Genomic DNA, 14,438 nt, shown 5'->3' on the forward strand with positions numbered 1-14,438 from the left:
CTTCGGTCGTTTTGAGACAGGGTCTTGCTATGCAGTTCAGGCTGGCCTTGAGCTCACTTTGTAGCCCAGGCTGGCCTCAAACTCTGCAAGGATCCTCCTGCCTCAGCGTGCTGGGATTACAGGCGTGTGCCACCATACTTGGCTTCCGGGGTAATTTTTAGAAGAGTGTGGCAGATTCTCCACCTAAAGGGTGGGGGTTCAGCCTGTTAAGAACTCTGAATTGATGGCTTGTGCTGAATCAACATGCTGTATAGTTGAAGTAGGGCTGGGATTATTTCCTGCATTTTTATTTTGTTTTGTGTTTTGAGACAGGGCCTTGCTGTGTAGTTCAGGCTGGCCTCAAACACATATGATCCTCTTGCCTCAGCCTCCCAAATGCTGAGATTACAGGTGTGCGCCACAATGCCCAATTTATTTTCTGAATGTTGGCCTATCTTCTGTCTGGAGTTCCTGGAAGGGAAAGATTTGAACTTTCACAGAGCACTTTTTTCTAGTCTAGACATTCTGAGATTCCTCTTGAGTGGTTCAGACTCAGCTCTTCAGGATTCCTAGGTTTGAGGAACATCTAAAAGTGGACCTCTTAGGCCCAAGCTCTCACTGATTCGTGTCCTCGGGGAGTACCTAGAGGTTCCCCTGGAACTTGTCTGTGAGGTGAGTAACCTTCCTTGCAGCAGCCTTCATTTGTTAGCACAGACAGCCTGGCTCCAGGGTCCTCCTGCTAGCCTCTGCTTCCCTGTGCTGCCTGCTTGCTTATTTGCTAGGACCTGGCACTCCCTCAATTGTATCTGATAAGGCTGTCATTCTACGTGACTTAGGCAGTCGTTATCCTGTGGACTTTGGGAGTGAGTAAAGTCATTGCTCTCACCAGTCATCCATGGCCCTCCACAGGTTCAGTGACCTTGTATCAGGAGATGTAGTTATTCGTGGGACCTGAGATGATCTAACACTTACGTTTCATTGCTGTGCCTGAAAGTGCAAAGGAGCAGGAAGCTATTAAATTCTTGGAAATGAGACATGGACTCATGTTTGTAAGAAGGCATTGTATAGTGCTGAGCGTGGTGGCACACACCTATAACCTCAGCTCTCAGGACGCTGAGACAGCAAGCTTGAGAATTTGAGGCCAGCCTGGGCTCTGTAATGAGTTTGAAGCTTGCCTGTACTGTACAGTGAGTCCCTGTCTCAAAGAAAAAAAAATTGAAAGCAGTGAGTAGTGTGGCAGGGTATGTTTGGTCAAGGACCAAAGGTGAATTTTCTTGATGTATAAGAGAGTTGCATTGAGTATGCGCTGTCAGAGCTTTCGCCAACTTGGCATGAAGGACGCAAACAGCATGAACGTCTCCACGCCTGGGGCAGAGTTCTGGGGGCGGGGCTTGTGCCACTGAGAGATGTGTAATTTTTAGAAGAATGTGCTGCAGCTGACAAGGCATTTTTGTATGCAGCAAGTATTACTTCACATAGATTCTTGACCAAAAGAAAAAGGAAAATATAATTTCTAAATACTCCTTGAAGGGGACACTGAGTAAGGAAGGAAAGGTTGGTTTCTTCATTGCGTGCTGACCTCACATAGAATCCACTTTCCACCTTTCTACATAATGAGTATGCGAAATCTTAGGTTAGTGAAGTTAGACACCTGTGCTGCTTTTTTTTTTTTTTTTTTTTTGATATAGCGTCTCACTGTGTAATGCAGGCTGGCCTTGAATTCACTGTATAGCCAAGGCTGACCTCAAACTTGCAGCAGTTCTCCTGCCTCTGCCTTCTGAGTGCTGGGATTACAAGCATGTGCCACCATACAGCTGACACCTGTGCTTTTTTTGTTGTTGTTGTACTGGAAATCAAACTCACAACCTTGCACTTGCCAGGCAGGCGCTGTGCTGCAGAGCTATATCCCTGGCCCACTTGTGATTTTAAAATAAGAGATATAAACAGGCAAGGAAGTCTGCCCTTTGAAGGCCAATGGGAGAAATCATTAATTCAAGTGCAGGCATGGTGATACATCCTATAATCCCAGCATTTGGGAGGCTGAGGTAGGAACATAGTTAGTATAAGGCCAGCCTGGGCTATCTGTGTAGTGAGTAGTGAGTTCAAGGCAGGCCTGGAGTATGTAGTCTCAAAACCAACACACACACACACACACACACAGTCTTAGCTTGACCTAAGTAGACCAAATCTTGAGGGGAGATGGATAAAGGAGCATGGAGAGGAATCCCTGATGGCTTTTGGATGGCTCTAATCTTACTATGAGGGGACTGGAAATAGATTGGGGATACTCTACTCATTCTTAGCTGTTTCTCTTCCAATAATTTCTCTTTTCCTCTGAAGCTAAGGGGTTGGGCTATGAAAGGGGGGTGGTGGGGTGGTCTGTATATAAAAATGGGAAGAGGAGGAGAATGTATTTTTTTACCCATCCCTTCCTGGAACCTGAACCCTCAGGCTGGATACAGTATCACTAAATCATACTTTTAACATGCCTTTGCTAGGCACGGTGGCACATTTTTGCAATCCCAGCACTCAGGAGGATGAGTCAGATTGCTGTGAGTTCGAGGCCAGCCTGGACTCCACAGTGAGTTCAAGGCCAGCCTCAACTACATAGCAAGACACTGTCTCAAAAAAAACCCAAAACAAAACAAACACAAAAGCCCAGCTTAGTCTTATTTGGAAAGCCTTGTTTTCTGACTGCAAAGGGTTTCTGGAGGCATTTCCTGTGTAGCTGAGGTTGCAGCTCAAAGAAAAGGAGGTGGTATGGGTAGAGAGGTGTTCGGAGGAAAGAAGGGCTGGGGAAGGTTGAGGGAGACCGTTTGGTTACCCAAGTTGGCATTAAAGGCCAGGGTGGGTTGTCCCCCTTGTGGGTTCCAAAATCAAGTTTGTCAAGAACTAAGTGGATGTTTTCCAGCATCTCACAAACACCAATGTCTAGAAAACGTCAAATGCTAATTTCTAAAATTGTATTGAAACACAAAATTAACAGTGATACTATTTGCTGATTGGGGCATATTTTCTTTGGGATTCTCCTATGTGGGAAATCAAATTGTAATTAGAATACCAACATGTAGTGAAAAATGTCCACTTGGTTAAATGGTCAGATTCTTCTTTTTGTTGATTGGGACATCTGTCCATTCAGAGGCGAAAGCTGAAGGAGAGCATTTCTAGGAAACATAGATTCGGAATGAGGTGGTTGGAGGAGTTTAATGACGAGTGTCCTCCACCCAGTCAGTCTGACACTGTTGTCTCCAAGACGGAGAGAGCTCTGTTCCACACGCGCACTGCTGAATTCCCCTCATATGGGCCTCTTTGGACTTCTCTCCGAGGGATGTTATACTCCTCATTTCCTTTTTTCTGGCATGATTTTCTCAAACTGCTAATGGGGCAGTTATTTCAGTATAGACCTTTTAGTTATAATCTTAATCTGCTGCTTCCTTCCAAGTATCTTTCACTGGGTTTGGGGAGATTGCTGATAGTATTTTGGGTCACTTTTATACATGGTGGTTCGTAGCCCTTACTTTTCAACTCTTCTCAGTTCCATTTCAGAGGGAGCCTTAGTTTCACTGTTGAAGTAATAGTTTGTTGGCCTTGTATACTCTTCCAAACATGGCATCCATCAGAAAATGTAGTCGCTTCTAAATTCAGCAGGTACAGAGTGAACCAGGCCATTGTCGGGAGGAAAGCTAAGTCTGTTCCCCAGTGACACGAGAGCTGCAGTCATTTTCTCTGATAAATAATTGAACTGTCCTTTTCGAGGGGGTCACGTTACAACGAGCAGGAGTGCAGAGCGAGAGAGGTTTGGTTACAGTGAGAGGAAGGCTGCCATAGGCGGACAGACCTCCCCCGGCTCAGTGCAACCTGCTCCCCGTCCAGGTGGCAGAAGCGGAGGTGGAAATGAGGGGCACCCAGCTGATGCCCTGGCAGCAGTGATGGGTCACAGGGCCACAGTGAATCAGAGACAGTCCCTTTCTTGTCCTGCTGGAAAGAATCCTAGGAAGCTCATTGCAGACCAGATTTGGTCTTTTGGGACCTTCGCATAGTGAAACTTGAGGGGTGTTGGTGCATTGAGTTATTCTTGACTCACTGGGGCCTAGAAGTGACTTGAATAAGCCAGAAGGACTGGGGAACTTTGTTATTCATGGTCCCTGGGGTTGGGGGAAGATACTTACTTACCTTCATTATTAATCTTTTTTTTCTCTTCTTTCCATGTCCTTGCCTTGGAGCAGTTATTACAGTAAGTATCGTGGGGGGGGATTGGAATTGTAGGTAATTTATAAGAAAAGGAGAAATAAAAATTATCTGCACAAGTAGAGGTCATGGCTATTCTCTTCTTTCCCTTGTGTGATGTTTGGAGTTGTCTAAGCTGAATCTTTTCAGTCCTCATGAAGAACTTGTTAATTGGCCCAGTAGCTTCCTGCTTTAAGCTGCAGTTTGGTTTGTGACTGTTGGATGTACCCTGGCTCTGGGTTCTGTGTGGACAGAATAACAGGAGACTCCTTGCTCTCCCCAGGTCATGCCTACTCAGGGTTACAGAAATTTCAGTTCACCAGACCTGGTTGTGACATCTGTTTCCCGTTTGGGCATCTGTTGATCCCAGTGAGCGCTACCTCTTGGCAAAATTGTGAAGTCAACAAAATTTCTCTTCTGTAACCATCCCCTTTGTCATCGCCCTTCCTTACCACCCTTGAGTATGCCCATCCAAGTGCCCAGTCCCTTCCAGGAAATGAATTCCTGTTGAGGTGGTAATGGGCTGATTTCCTCTTTTTTTTTTTTTTTGTCTTTTTGAGACAGGGTCTCGCTATGTAGTTCAGGCTGGCCTGGAGCTCACTTTGTAGCCTAGGCTGGTCTCGAACTCCACAATGATCCTCCTGGTTCAGCCTCCCCAGTGCTGGGATTACAGGTGTGTGCTACCACACCCTGCTGATTTCCTCCTTTAAATGGGTGGTTTTTTTGTTTTGTTTTGTTTTTTATCTTTTATATTTGTTCCAATTTTTTAAAAGCACAAAGGGAAGAAGACAGCATGAAGGGTTGCCCCTGCAAAAAGCCATTTGGGGGAAAGGGACCATGGTGAATATTTTTTGTTGTCTTCTGTGCTTTTTCTACACATCTAGTTAACCATTAGCACCTTTGTATAAAGTAGTATAGAAGACTGGCTAAATACATGAATTCCAAAGTCACACAAACTTGTTTTTAGGCGTAGCTCTCCAATGATCTGTGTGGTCTTGCATAAGTCACTTACCTTTTTTTTCCACTTAACTTTTTTGAACTTCACTTTCCTCATCTGTAAAATGAAGTGACTCTGTACATGTCCTAGGGTGACGTGAGGACCCAGCTGGGGTAATCCATGCCTAGTATCTCGCGGGCTTGCAGTCGTAGTAGCTGTTATTACCAGGCAGGGGCTGGAGTCTCCTGACTGTCCCTGAGCTAGTAATGGGAGGTGGCTAATTTTCAGCTGTGAGCCTCCTGACTGTATGGCGTTTTATTCCCTTTTCCAGAATGAGTACATGAAAGAAGACTTTCTGATTAAAATTGAGACCTGGCACAAACCGGATCTTGGCACCCAGGAGAATGTAAGGAGTATATCCCGAGAGCCCCAGGGTTTCCAGGCCCCAGAGCAGGGTCTTGAGGTTCTGCCTGTAGCTTCTCCATCCCTACCAGGACATTCTCCTCTCTGTGGTCCTCTTTGCTTGTCCAGAAAAAGCAGTGGCTTCTCCTAGATCTCTCCTACCAGGGTGGGATTGCCCTTCTTTGATTTGCAAAAATATGATTTCCAAGATTCTTTATCAGGTCTTCGTATAGTGCTCAGATAGGTCTAAAATGCAGTTCCTGACACAAAGGAGCTATTTTTTAAAAAACATCTAATTTAAAGCCTCTCTAGGCACAGTTTATAATCATTCCCAAAATTTGAAATATACCTCTTTCTTCCTTGGTAATTGATTCCATGCCTAGGAACTTATTAGACACCTTTCTCATATACATGAAATAGTATGGCTGACTGTGGTGGCACATGCCTATAATCCCAGCGTTTGGGAGGCTGAGGCAGGAAGATCATAGTGAGTTTCAAGACCAGCCTGGGCTACATAGTGAGCTCAAGGTCAGCCTGAACTGCATAGTGAGACCCTGTCTCAGAAAGACAAAAAAAAAAGTATGTACAAGGAGATCCATTGCTATATTCTTTTGTGTAACAAGGACTAAAAACAATACAAGCTGGGCGTGGTGGTACATGCTTGTAATTCCAGCACTCGGGAGGCTGAGGCAGGATGATCACGGAGTTCGAGGCCAATCTGGGCTACATAGTGAGTTCAAGGCCAGCCTGAACTACATAGAGAGACCCTGTCTCAAGTAAATAAATACATACATACATACATGCAACACAAGAGCCCATCAGTAGGATATCATTAAATAAATTATGTAACCAAATAGTACAGTCATTAAAAAGAGCTAGCATAAGATTATTGTTTGCTGGACATGGTATTGGACAACTCTAATCCCACCACTTGGATCTGAGGCAGGAGATCACTAGATTGAGTCCCCTCTGGATAAGTTAGTGAGACCTTGTTTCAAAATAAAAAGATAAAGAGGGGTGGGGATTAGCTCAGTGTAAAGGCCATGGGTTTAATTCCTAGTACACTCCGTCTGTCCCATGTATTGTGGTTTTTTTTTTTTTTTTTTTTTTTTCTGAGACAGGGTCTCGCTATACAGTTCAGGCTGGCCTTGAGCTCACTTTGTAGCCCAGACTGACCTCAAACTCTGAAAGATCTTCCTGCCTCAGCTTCCTGAGTGCTGGGATTATTGGCATGCTCCATCATGCCCGGCCAGTAATTATGGAGATTTTTTCTGTTTTTTTTTTTTTTTTTTTTTTTTTGTGGTACCGGGAATCATGATTTCATGCTTGCAAGGCAGGAACTGTGCCACTGAACTATATCCCTGGCCCACCATGTACTGAATGAAAAAGCAAGATATAAAATGGTGCATATATGTGCTACTGTTGTATCAGAAGGAAAATCTATGTACATGGATGGACTGTAGTGGCAGCATCTATCACTGGCTAGAGGACAAGCAGGAGAAAGTTATTTTTCCTTGTATCATTTCATTTTGAATTTAGATCATAATTTTATATGTACTTGATGAAAATAAGCATCGTGTGGCAAAGTGGGCAACATCCCCAGGAGTGTTTAATCTTTACCAAGGGACATATGGAAACAATGTACATCAGTCATTCTCAAATTTATGTCGGTTTAAAATCCAATCTCTTGCTCCTTTGTATAATTTTGTACAGATTCAGTATCTCTTACCCCTTGAAACCAGAAGTGTTTCACACTTCAGATCCTGGAATAGTTGCTTATACATAATGGCATGCATTAGAGATAGGTCCCAAGTATAAACAACAAAATTAATTTATGTTTCATGTACACCTTATACATTCAGCCTGAAGGTAATCCCCTCCTTCCTCCAGGTGCATAAGCTGGAGCCTGAGACATGGAAACACGTGGAAGCCATATATATAGACATCGCAGATCGAAGCCAAGTACTTAGCAAGGTAGGAACTACTTAAAGATGTCGGATGTCAAAATGACTTGTAAATGTCAGAAGAACTAGGGAACCAGGACCCTGTAGGTTCAAAAGAATGTTCTCTCTGGTGTGTATTGTTTGTTTTTATTTTATTTTTTGCTTTTTTTGAGACAGGGTCTCATTGTATAGCTCAGGCTATCATTGAACTCACTGTGTAGCCCAGGCTGACCTTGAACTTGAGGTGATCCTCCTGCCTCAGCCTCCCAAGTGCTGGGTTGATAGACATGCACCACCACATCTGGCTTGTTTGTTGTTGGTTTCTTTTTCTTTGTTTGTTTTTTTCCGGCACCAGGAATCAAACTCACGACCTTGCGCTTGCCAGGCAGGTGCTGTGCTGCTAAGCTAAATCCCCAGCCCTGTTTGTTTTATTTCTAAAGTTAGTATTAAGAGTTCCCTTGTCTGGAGCTGGGAATACTAACTCAGGAAACTAGTAGCCCAATTTATATGTGTTCGTGTTGTGGAAGTTATTCCTGGACAATATAAGTGCTTGGGTAGAGTGTTTTGACTTGCTGAAGTGACGTTCACCCTGACAAATTAGAGCACTAGCTTCCAATTTAGTTTTCTAGTCCAGTAATTGAAAAACATTTATTGCCTCCCTTGGAATATTCTGTTAGGTTTTCTGAGTTCCCAGGGAGGGGTACAGAGTATATGAAAAGATAAGTACCCTGCCTTCAAAAGTTGGTGGTGACTTTTCAGAGTAACAAGCACTTGAGCAGATGCCTGGAAAAGGAGTCCACTGCTAGCCAGTGGCACTGCTAGGACCCAGGCCTGTCTAGCTTGCTCAGTGTTACGTTCCCAGGAAGTATCTGTTTAGGGAATGAAAGAGTTGGATTCCCCCTCGCTTAGGACTGTGAACTCAGAGCACCAGGAGGCCCAGGCCCATTTTTCACCTGAGGCTCTGCTGCAGAGCTGAACGGGACTGCTGCAAAGCAAGGCCTCTACTGGACCCCGGGGCTCCATGCCAGCCCCTACCCAGGGAGGATTGCCATGAGTTGGAGGCCAGCCTGATCTACATAACGAGTTCCAGGCCAGCCTGAACTACGTAGCAAGACTGTAGTTCTCAAAAAATAGAAAGAAAAAAGAATTTAATTTTTTTTTTTTTGTCTTTTTGAGACAGGTCTTGCCAAGAATTTAAATTTAAAAAATAAAGTAGATAAAATCAGTGGAGTGAGTCTGACCAGTTTTGCACGGAAGATAGGCTCTAGGTAATGAACTTTTCCAGTAGTGATTTCATTAAAACATTCAAAGGGAGTGCGCACTTCAGCAGCACATATACTAAAATTGGAATGATAGAGAAAAGAGCAGCATGGCCCCTGTGCAAGGCTGACACTCAAATTCATGAAGCATTCCATATTTTTTATTGTTTGATCAATTTTTCATGCCTATATCTTGTAATATGAGTAACTGCTTTGAGGATAACAATACGCCATGCACTAACCATTGTTACTGTCCTGCAATCTTGTTTTGAAATTTTATACCATTATTTTTATTGTTTATTTTTCTTTTCTTTAAAATAAAAAAAAATTAAACATTCAGAGGGAGATTGGACTAGAAGATTTTAAGAAAGATGGCCGTTTGTTCTCTGCTCTGGATGTGGTTTAAAATCACCTGCTGAGTACTAGGTGCAGTGGCTCATGCCTGTAATCCCAGCACTCTAGGAGGCTGAGGCAGGAGGATCATGACTTTGAGGGTCATTGGCCTAGGCAGTTTAGCCATTTAGGGAGACCCATGTTTCAAAATAAAAAGGGCTAAGGGGATGTCTCATTGCAAAGGCTCTGATTTCAGTCCCTAGTACTATTAAAAATAAATAAAATAGGAATCCCCCGCAGAGATTTTTTTTTTTAAATCCATGCTGCTCTTGCCTGCAGGTATTCATTGTCACTGGGAAGGTAGTGTGACCAGAGAACTATAAAATTCTTCCCTGGCAATTTAGATGCTCACCAGGTTGAAAATCTCTGTTTTAAACACTGCAAATATGTGTGGCTCCTCAGGCAGTCTGGTGATACTTTCACACTGGTAAAATTGAAAACAAACCCTGGCAGAAAAGAATCACAGAACACTCCGCTGAGGGAGATGTAAACAGTTCTACCTCTTGTTTATAACATTTCCCCATACATGTGAGTGCCAGCAACATCAAGAACTGCTTATGAAGTGTATTCTACGTGAAAATCTGATCTTCTCCTCTTGCCCTGTCCTTCTCCCTCCTCTGTCCCCTCTCCCTTTCTCTTCCAATCCGAATCCCACAATCTCTCAGGATTACAAAGCAGAGGAAGACCCAGCAAAATTTAAATCTGTTAAAACAGGCCGAGGACCTTTGGGCCCAAATTGGAAGGTGCAGTTCACCCCCTCAACGGCTGGGGGGCCGGGCGCGGTATGGGTGGGGCTTGCCTGGGAGCGGGAATGGCTGGGGCTGGGCCCAGGGACCGCCTGAGTTCTTTCTGCTTAGTTACTGGCCTGCCTCTCTGTCTGTTTCTAATGCAGCAAGAACTTGTAAATCAGAAAGATTGCCCATATATGTGCGCATACAAACTGGTTACTGTCAAGTTCAAGTGGTGGGGCCTGCAGAACAAAGTGGAGAACTTTATACACAAGGTCAGTGAGCTGGGCACGCGTGCGTTGGCAAGGGGAGTTTAGCCCAACCCAGGGAGGTCATGCAACCCATGTGACCTGTACCCAGACTAGTTTGGTTTCATTTGCATATAACTGTCATTGCTGTCCATCCAGTGCAGCACATGTGACAGGGAAACCGGAAGGGACTTTCTGTGACTGAACTACAAATAAAACTCAGCCTCTTTTCAATCCAGAAGGCATGAAGCACCATGAGCCAAATTCTCCAGTGTTCTGAATCACTCACGGGGCAGACCTCAGGAGTTTTATGGCCTTTTAATTTCCTCATGTGTTAGAGACTTTGGGGCCACATTTCACAGCAGCTGGCCAGTTATAATCTAGTGTTAGGACCAGAGACAAAGTGGAAATCTGGAAGTTGCTTGGGGCCCTCAGGTTGGCTAGAAGTTCACAGGCTGCCTGTCTTGGGGCAAAAGACCTAGCTATGGAGCAGACGCCCATCCTTTTCTTGTTGGCTGCGTGAGTCTTGAAGGCTCACCCTTTTGACACCTCAAGGCAGGAGTTTCTGACCTGTGGCTAGAACAGGTAAGCCAGCCAGGCATGAGTTCTTCCTGCTCCCGCAGCTGTGTGCAGTGTGGATGTGAGCGCACAGAGAGATCCTGGGGAGGAGAACGTCACAGTGGCCTTCGCCTTCTGCGTTCTAACAAGGCCCCCTCCTTCTTATAGCAAGAGAGGCGTCTGTTTACAAATTTCCACAGGCAGCTGTTCTGTTGGCTCGATAAGTGGGTTGACCTGACTATGGACGACATTCGAAGGATGGAAGAAGAGACGAAGAGACAGCTGGATGAGGTGAGCCAGATGCCGGCAGATGCCGTGGCTCTCAGATAAATGTGTGGCTGTTAAGGAGGCTGTTGTGTGGGACGCTTCCCTGAAGGGGCTGCTCCTTGGTTCTAGGAACGGGTCAGGGTCTGCTGTGGGCAGAGTGCACTGCCAGGCATTGTGGGAACTACAAGGAAGAAATCAGCCTGTGCCCGGGAATGTGCAGTGTAGTTGGGGCTTGGCACACTCACAGACACAGATACGGTTGTGTGTGCCGAGTGCCAAGTGAGTAATGCCGCTGCTGCTGTGATCCCTGCGTCAGGTGTAGGGTGCTGGGCTGCTGAGCTGGAGGTGACCCTGGGAGCAGGCAGGCTGGGCTGATCCACAAACCCCACACACATTACCCACAGAGGACAGCAGTGCCACACACAGAAGCTGATGGTTCTAGACAGCAGTTTTGAGTTTGGAACTTTTGCTTTTTTAATTTTATTTTTGGCCTTGGCACAGATCTCAGAAGGAGAGCTCACTGCTTCCTCCATGGGAGCCTGAAGACCCAGCTCTCCCGCCTCATTTGGGGAACCTTCCCTAAGAGACCCACTCCGAGGAGATGGCCGGTGAATGACAGGCACTCCTTGTGTGCCAGGCCCTGTTCCAGGAGCTCTTCCACATACTCTCCCATAGTCATCACACCCCCTGCGAGGGGGCAGGTGACGGAGTCAGCGTAACCGCCCAGGACTGTCTGCCCCAGAGCTGTAGCTCACCTCTACCCCCTTGCTGTGTCATGTGGAGCCCTGTTGTCTTCTTGGGGCTAAAAACAAGGCAGGAAGCACTGTTTCTGAAGAACTGCCATCCATTTCTCCTCCTATGCCCTGGGTGGGGGCTGGTATTGGAGCCCGGGGATCCAGTAGAGGCCTTGCTTTGCAGCGGCCCCACTCAGCTCTGCAGTAGGACCTCAGGTGAAGAATAAGCCAGGGTGTCCTGGTGCTCTGCGCTTCACAGTGCTGGCCTGGGGGGACCCTGGGCCCAGCACTTGCCTCCCTCTGCAGCCCCCGAGGGAACTGTTTTTACCATTCAGTTGACATTTTCATGGACTGACTCACTGGTAGGTGGTACACCAAGTTCCTCCTGAAGGCGGGTGTTTTAGTTATCCATTCAGGTGCATTTGGCAGTAAAATGGCAGGATTTTGAGGCATAGTCCCTGATTCTTCTGCTAACCATTCTCAGGAAGAGGTACACTGGAATGTCCAGGACTAGCAACTTGGCCTATATCAGAGAGGCCTAAGACATGGCCACCCTAGCCCCCACCAAAAAGAAAAAAGTTACCAAATGGAGCGCCATGGAGATTTTCACTGGAGCTTAGCCTGGCCCTCAGCCACCCACTGGCCCACAAAGGCCAATGTAACGTACAATGAGTTTATAGAAGTATTTGCTGTTATCTTTTCACCTGGTGGAATTCAAATTCCTGAAGCTCTTAGCAGGTACGAGGTCCTGGCTTCAATCCCCAACCCCCAAAAGAGACAGCAGTGCTCAAATTCTTAGTGCTAGAAGAGCTCTCTAGGGGATCTACTGAATCTTCCTTCCTCAGATCCAAAATTGAGAGCCCTGAGTTAGAATTGGTTTGTTTTTTATTTTTATTTTTTGGTCTTTTTGAGACAGTCTCAAACTTTCAACCAATCCTCCTGCCTCAACCCCCACAAGTGCTGGGATTACATGCGTGCGCCACCACGCCTGGCTGAGTTGGTTTGTTTTTTAACCCCTGCCCTTTAATGTTTCTCTGTTTCGTGAAGGATTGTGCCCAAAGCTTGCATGATCTCGGTATCCTCCAGGGTAACTGCAAATGCGGAAACCTCTTTGCAGTGGAAAAGGAAGCAAACCTGAATCCATGTTATTGTGGGACATTTTAACCTCTTTAGCAACTGTGCAGGACCTTTGTGTGCTAACTATTCCTGGCTTCCTTGTCTTGTTTTTTCTTGTTGATATTTTTTTCTTTTAGACTGGGTTTCACTATGTAGGCCAGGCTGGCCTCAAACTTGGGGTGATCCTCCTGCCTCAGCCTCCTGAGTACTGGGATTACAGGCATGTACCACTGCACCTGGCAAGAATAGGTTTTTTGATTTTTAAGGTTTCTTTCTACTCCCCGAACTATTCTTTGTTTCATGTTCACCTCACCTGTTCTTGTGTTCACCTCATGCTGGACTGTTTTATGTAAAGAGCTTTCCTCAAGTCAGTAAGAGGCCTTCACTGTAGGGAGCCAGGGGAGTCTTGGAGGGTGTTGCTCAGTGTGCCTCTAGAGGACCCCTAGTCTCTGAGGGATAATCAGGCCGCCAGAATTCTGGGCGCCCAGCTGAAGAAGGGCTCTGGCAGGCTCACTGGTCCGTCAGCTTGCTTTACCGTATCCCTTCCTATTCTGCACTTACCTGCTTTGCCCCTAGCTGACCCTGAAGTCGCAAGTCCAGGCTTCCCTCAGTGCTTCCAGAGAAGGAACCTCCCAGCTTTTGCTGTGACAGAAGGGCGATGAGCAGTTGATTCAGGGAGCAGGGTGGGCCAGCCTGTTCTCTGTTCACACTTGAAAACACAGTGCCTCTTCCTGACCCCACTGGGATCCCTACCAGCAGAGGGGCTTCGCCCCAGCTCCAGAGCCTTGAGAGAACCTGCACACAGGTGTGTCTGCTCCTGCTTGGATCCTGTCCCCATGGGCTCTTAGGTTTCAGCCTCTGCTGCTCTGTGAGTGAGTTACTGTTCATGCCTCCTTTTTCCACCCTCTACAATGTTAGTTTCTTTTTAAAATTTATTAGTACCTGTTTGGGATGTGTGACCGCTTTCCTTGCGGTGTTTGATACACATACACGACATCTTAACTTTTTTGTTCCCTCCCCCTGCCTTGTTGCCATCTATTACCTGCTGCTGTCACCTCTTTTTTTGTTGTCCTCACAGCAATACATGGATTGTTCCTTTACTTTCATCATACTAGGTTTTGGGGAGGAAAAGAGGTCAATGCAGATACATTAATCTCTGATTTATTGCAAGTTTGCAATAGGGATTATGACCATTTTCTTTAAAGCAAAGCATAGTAGTCTGTTGGGAGTTTTGAAGGGTCACTATAAGGCCACAGTCTGCACTGCACCAAACCTAGGGGGATGGGCTCACCATTCTTGGGTGAAGCTCAAAGACTTGCAAAACAAGGGATCAAGAGATTAGTACTTTGACCTAAAAAGAAAAATGTCAGGAGATTGTACTGTAGGAAAGCAACTTTCCCACCCCATGTCCCCTTCTGTCTCTCTTTTCTGTCTCTCTCTCTTCTTCTTCCTCTTCTTCCTCCCTGTCCCATGTCTTTATTTTTTAGAGGTTCATAATGTTAAAAGTGGAAAGAGATCCCTTAAAGGTATATGTCTCCTGCCTAAGTAGCTTCCCCATCAGCCTATGCTTGATGACCTGCTATAACAGTGAATTCACTATCTCCTGAACATGGTGGCAATAAAAATATTTTTCTTTTTCTTTCTTTG

At 45.7% G+C, this 14,438-nt stretch overlaps 1 protein-coding gene across 1 annotated transcript in view; it reads left to right on the top strand.

Moving 5' to 3' along the window:
* Pitpna (phosphatidylinositol transfer protein, alpha) overlaps window positions 1–14,438 on the top strand; it is a 37,903-nt gene that overhangs the window by 16,289 nt on the left and 7,176 nt on the right. Inside the window, exons 5-10 of the mRNA XM_005402620.2 lie at window positions 4,206–4,213; window positions 5,475–5,549; window positions 7,436–7,519; window positions 9,806–9,883; window positions 10,033–10,143; window positions 10,843–10,965. Of these exons, the coding sequence (XP_005402677.1) occupies window positions 4,206–4,213; window positions 5,475–5,549; window positions 7,436–7,519; window positions 9,806–9,883; window positions 10,033–10,143; window positions 10,843–10,965 (479 nt within the window). The remainder of the gene's footprint in view (window positions 1–4,205; window positions 4,214–5,474; window positions 5,550–7,435; window positions 7,520–9,805; window positions 9,884–10,032; window positions 10,144–10,842; window positions 10,966–14,438) is intronic.

Source organism: Chinchilla lanigera, unplaced genomic scaffold, assembly GCF_000276665.1.
Source record: "Chinchilla lanigera isolate Chin_1 unplaced genomic scaffold, ChiLan1.0 scaffold00080, whole genome shotgun sequence".
Lineage (NCBI taxonomy): Eukaryota > Metazoa > Chordata > Mammalia > Rodentia > Chinchillidae > Chinchilla > Chinchilla lanigera.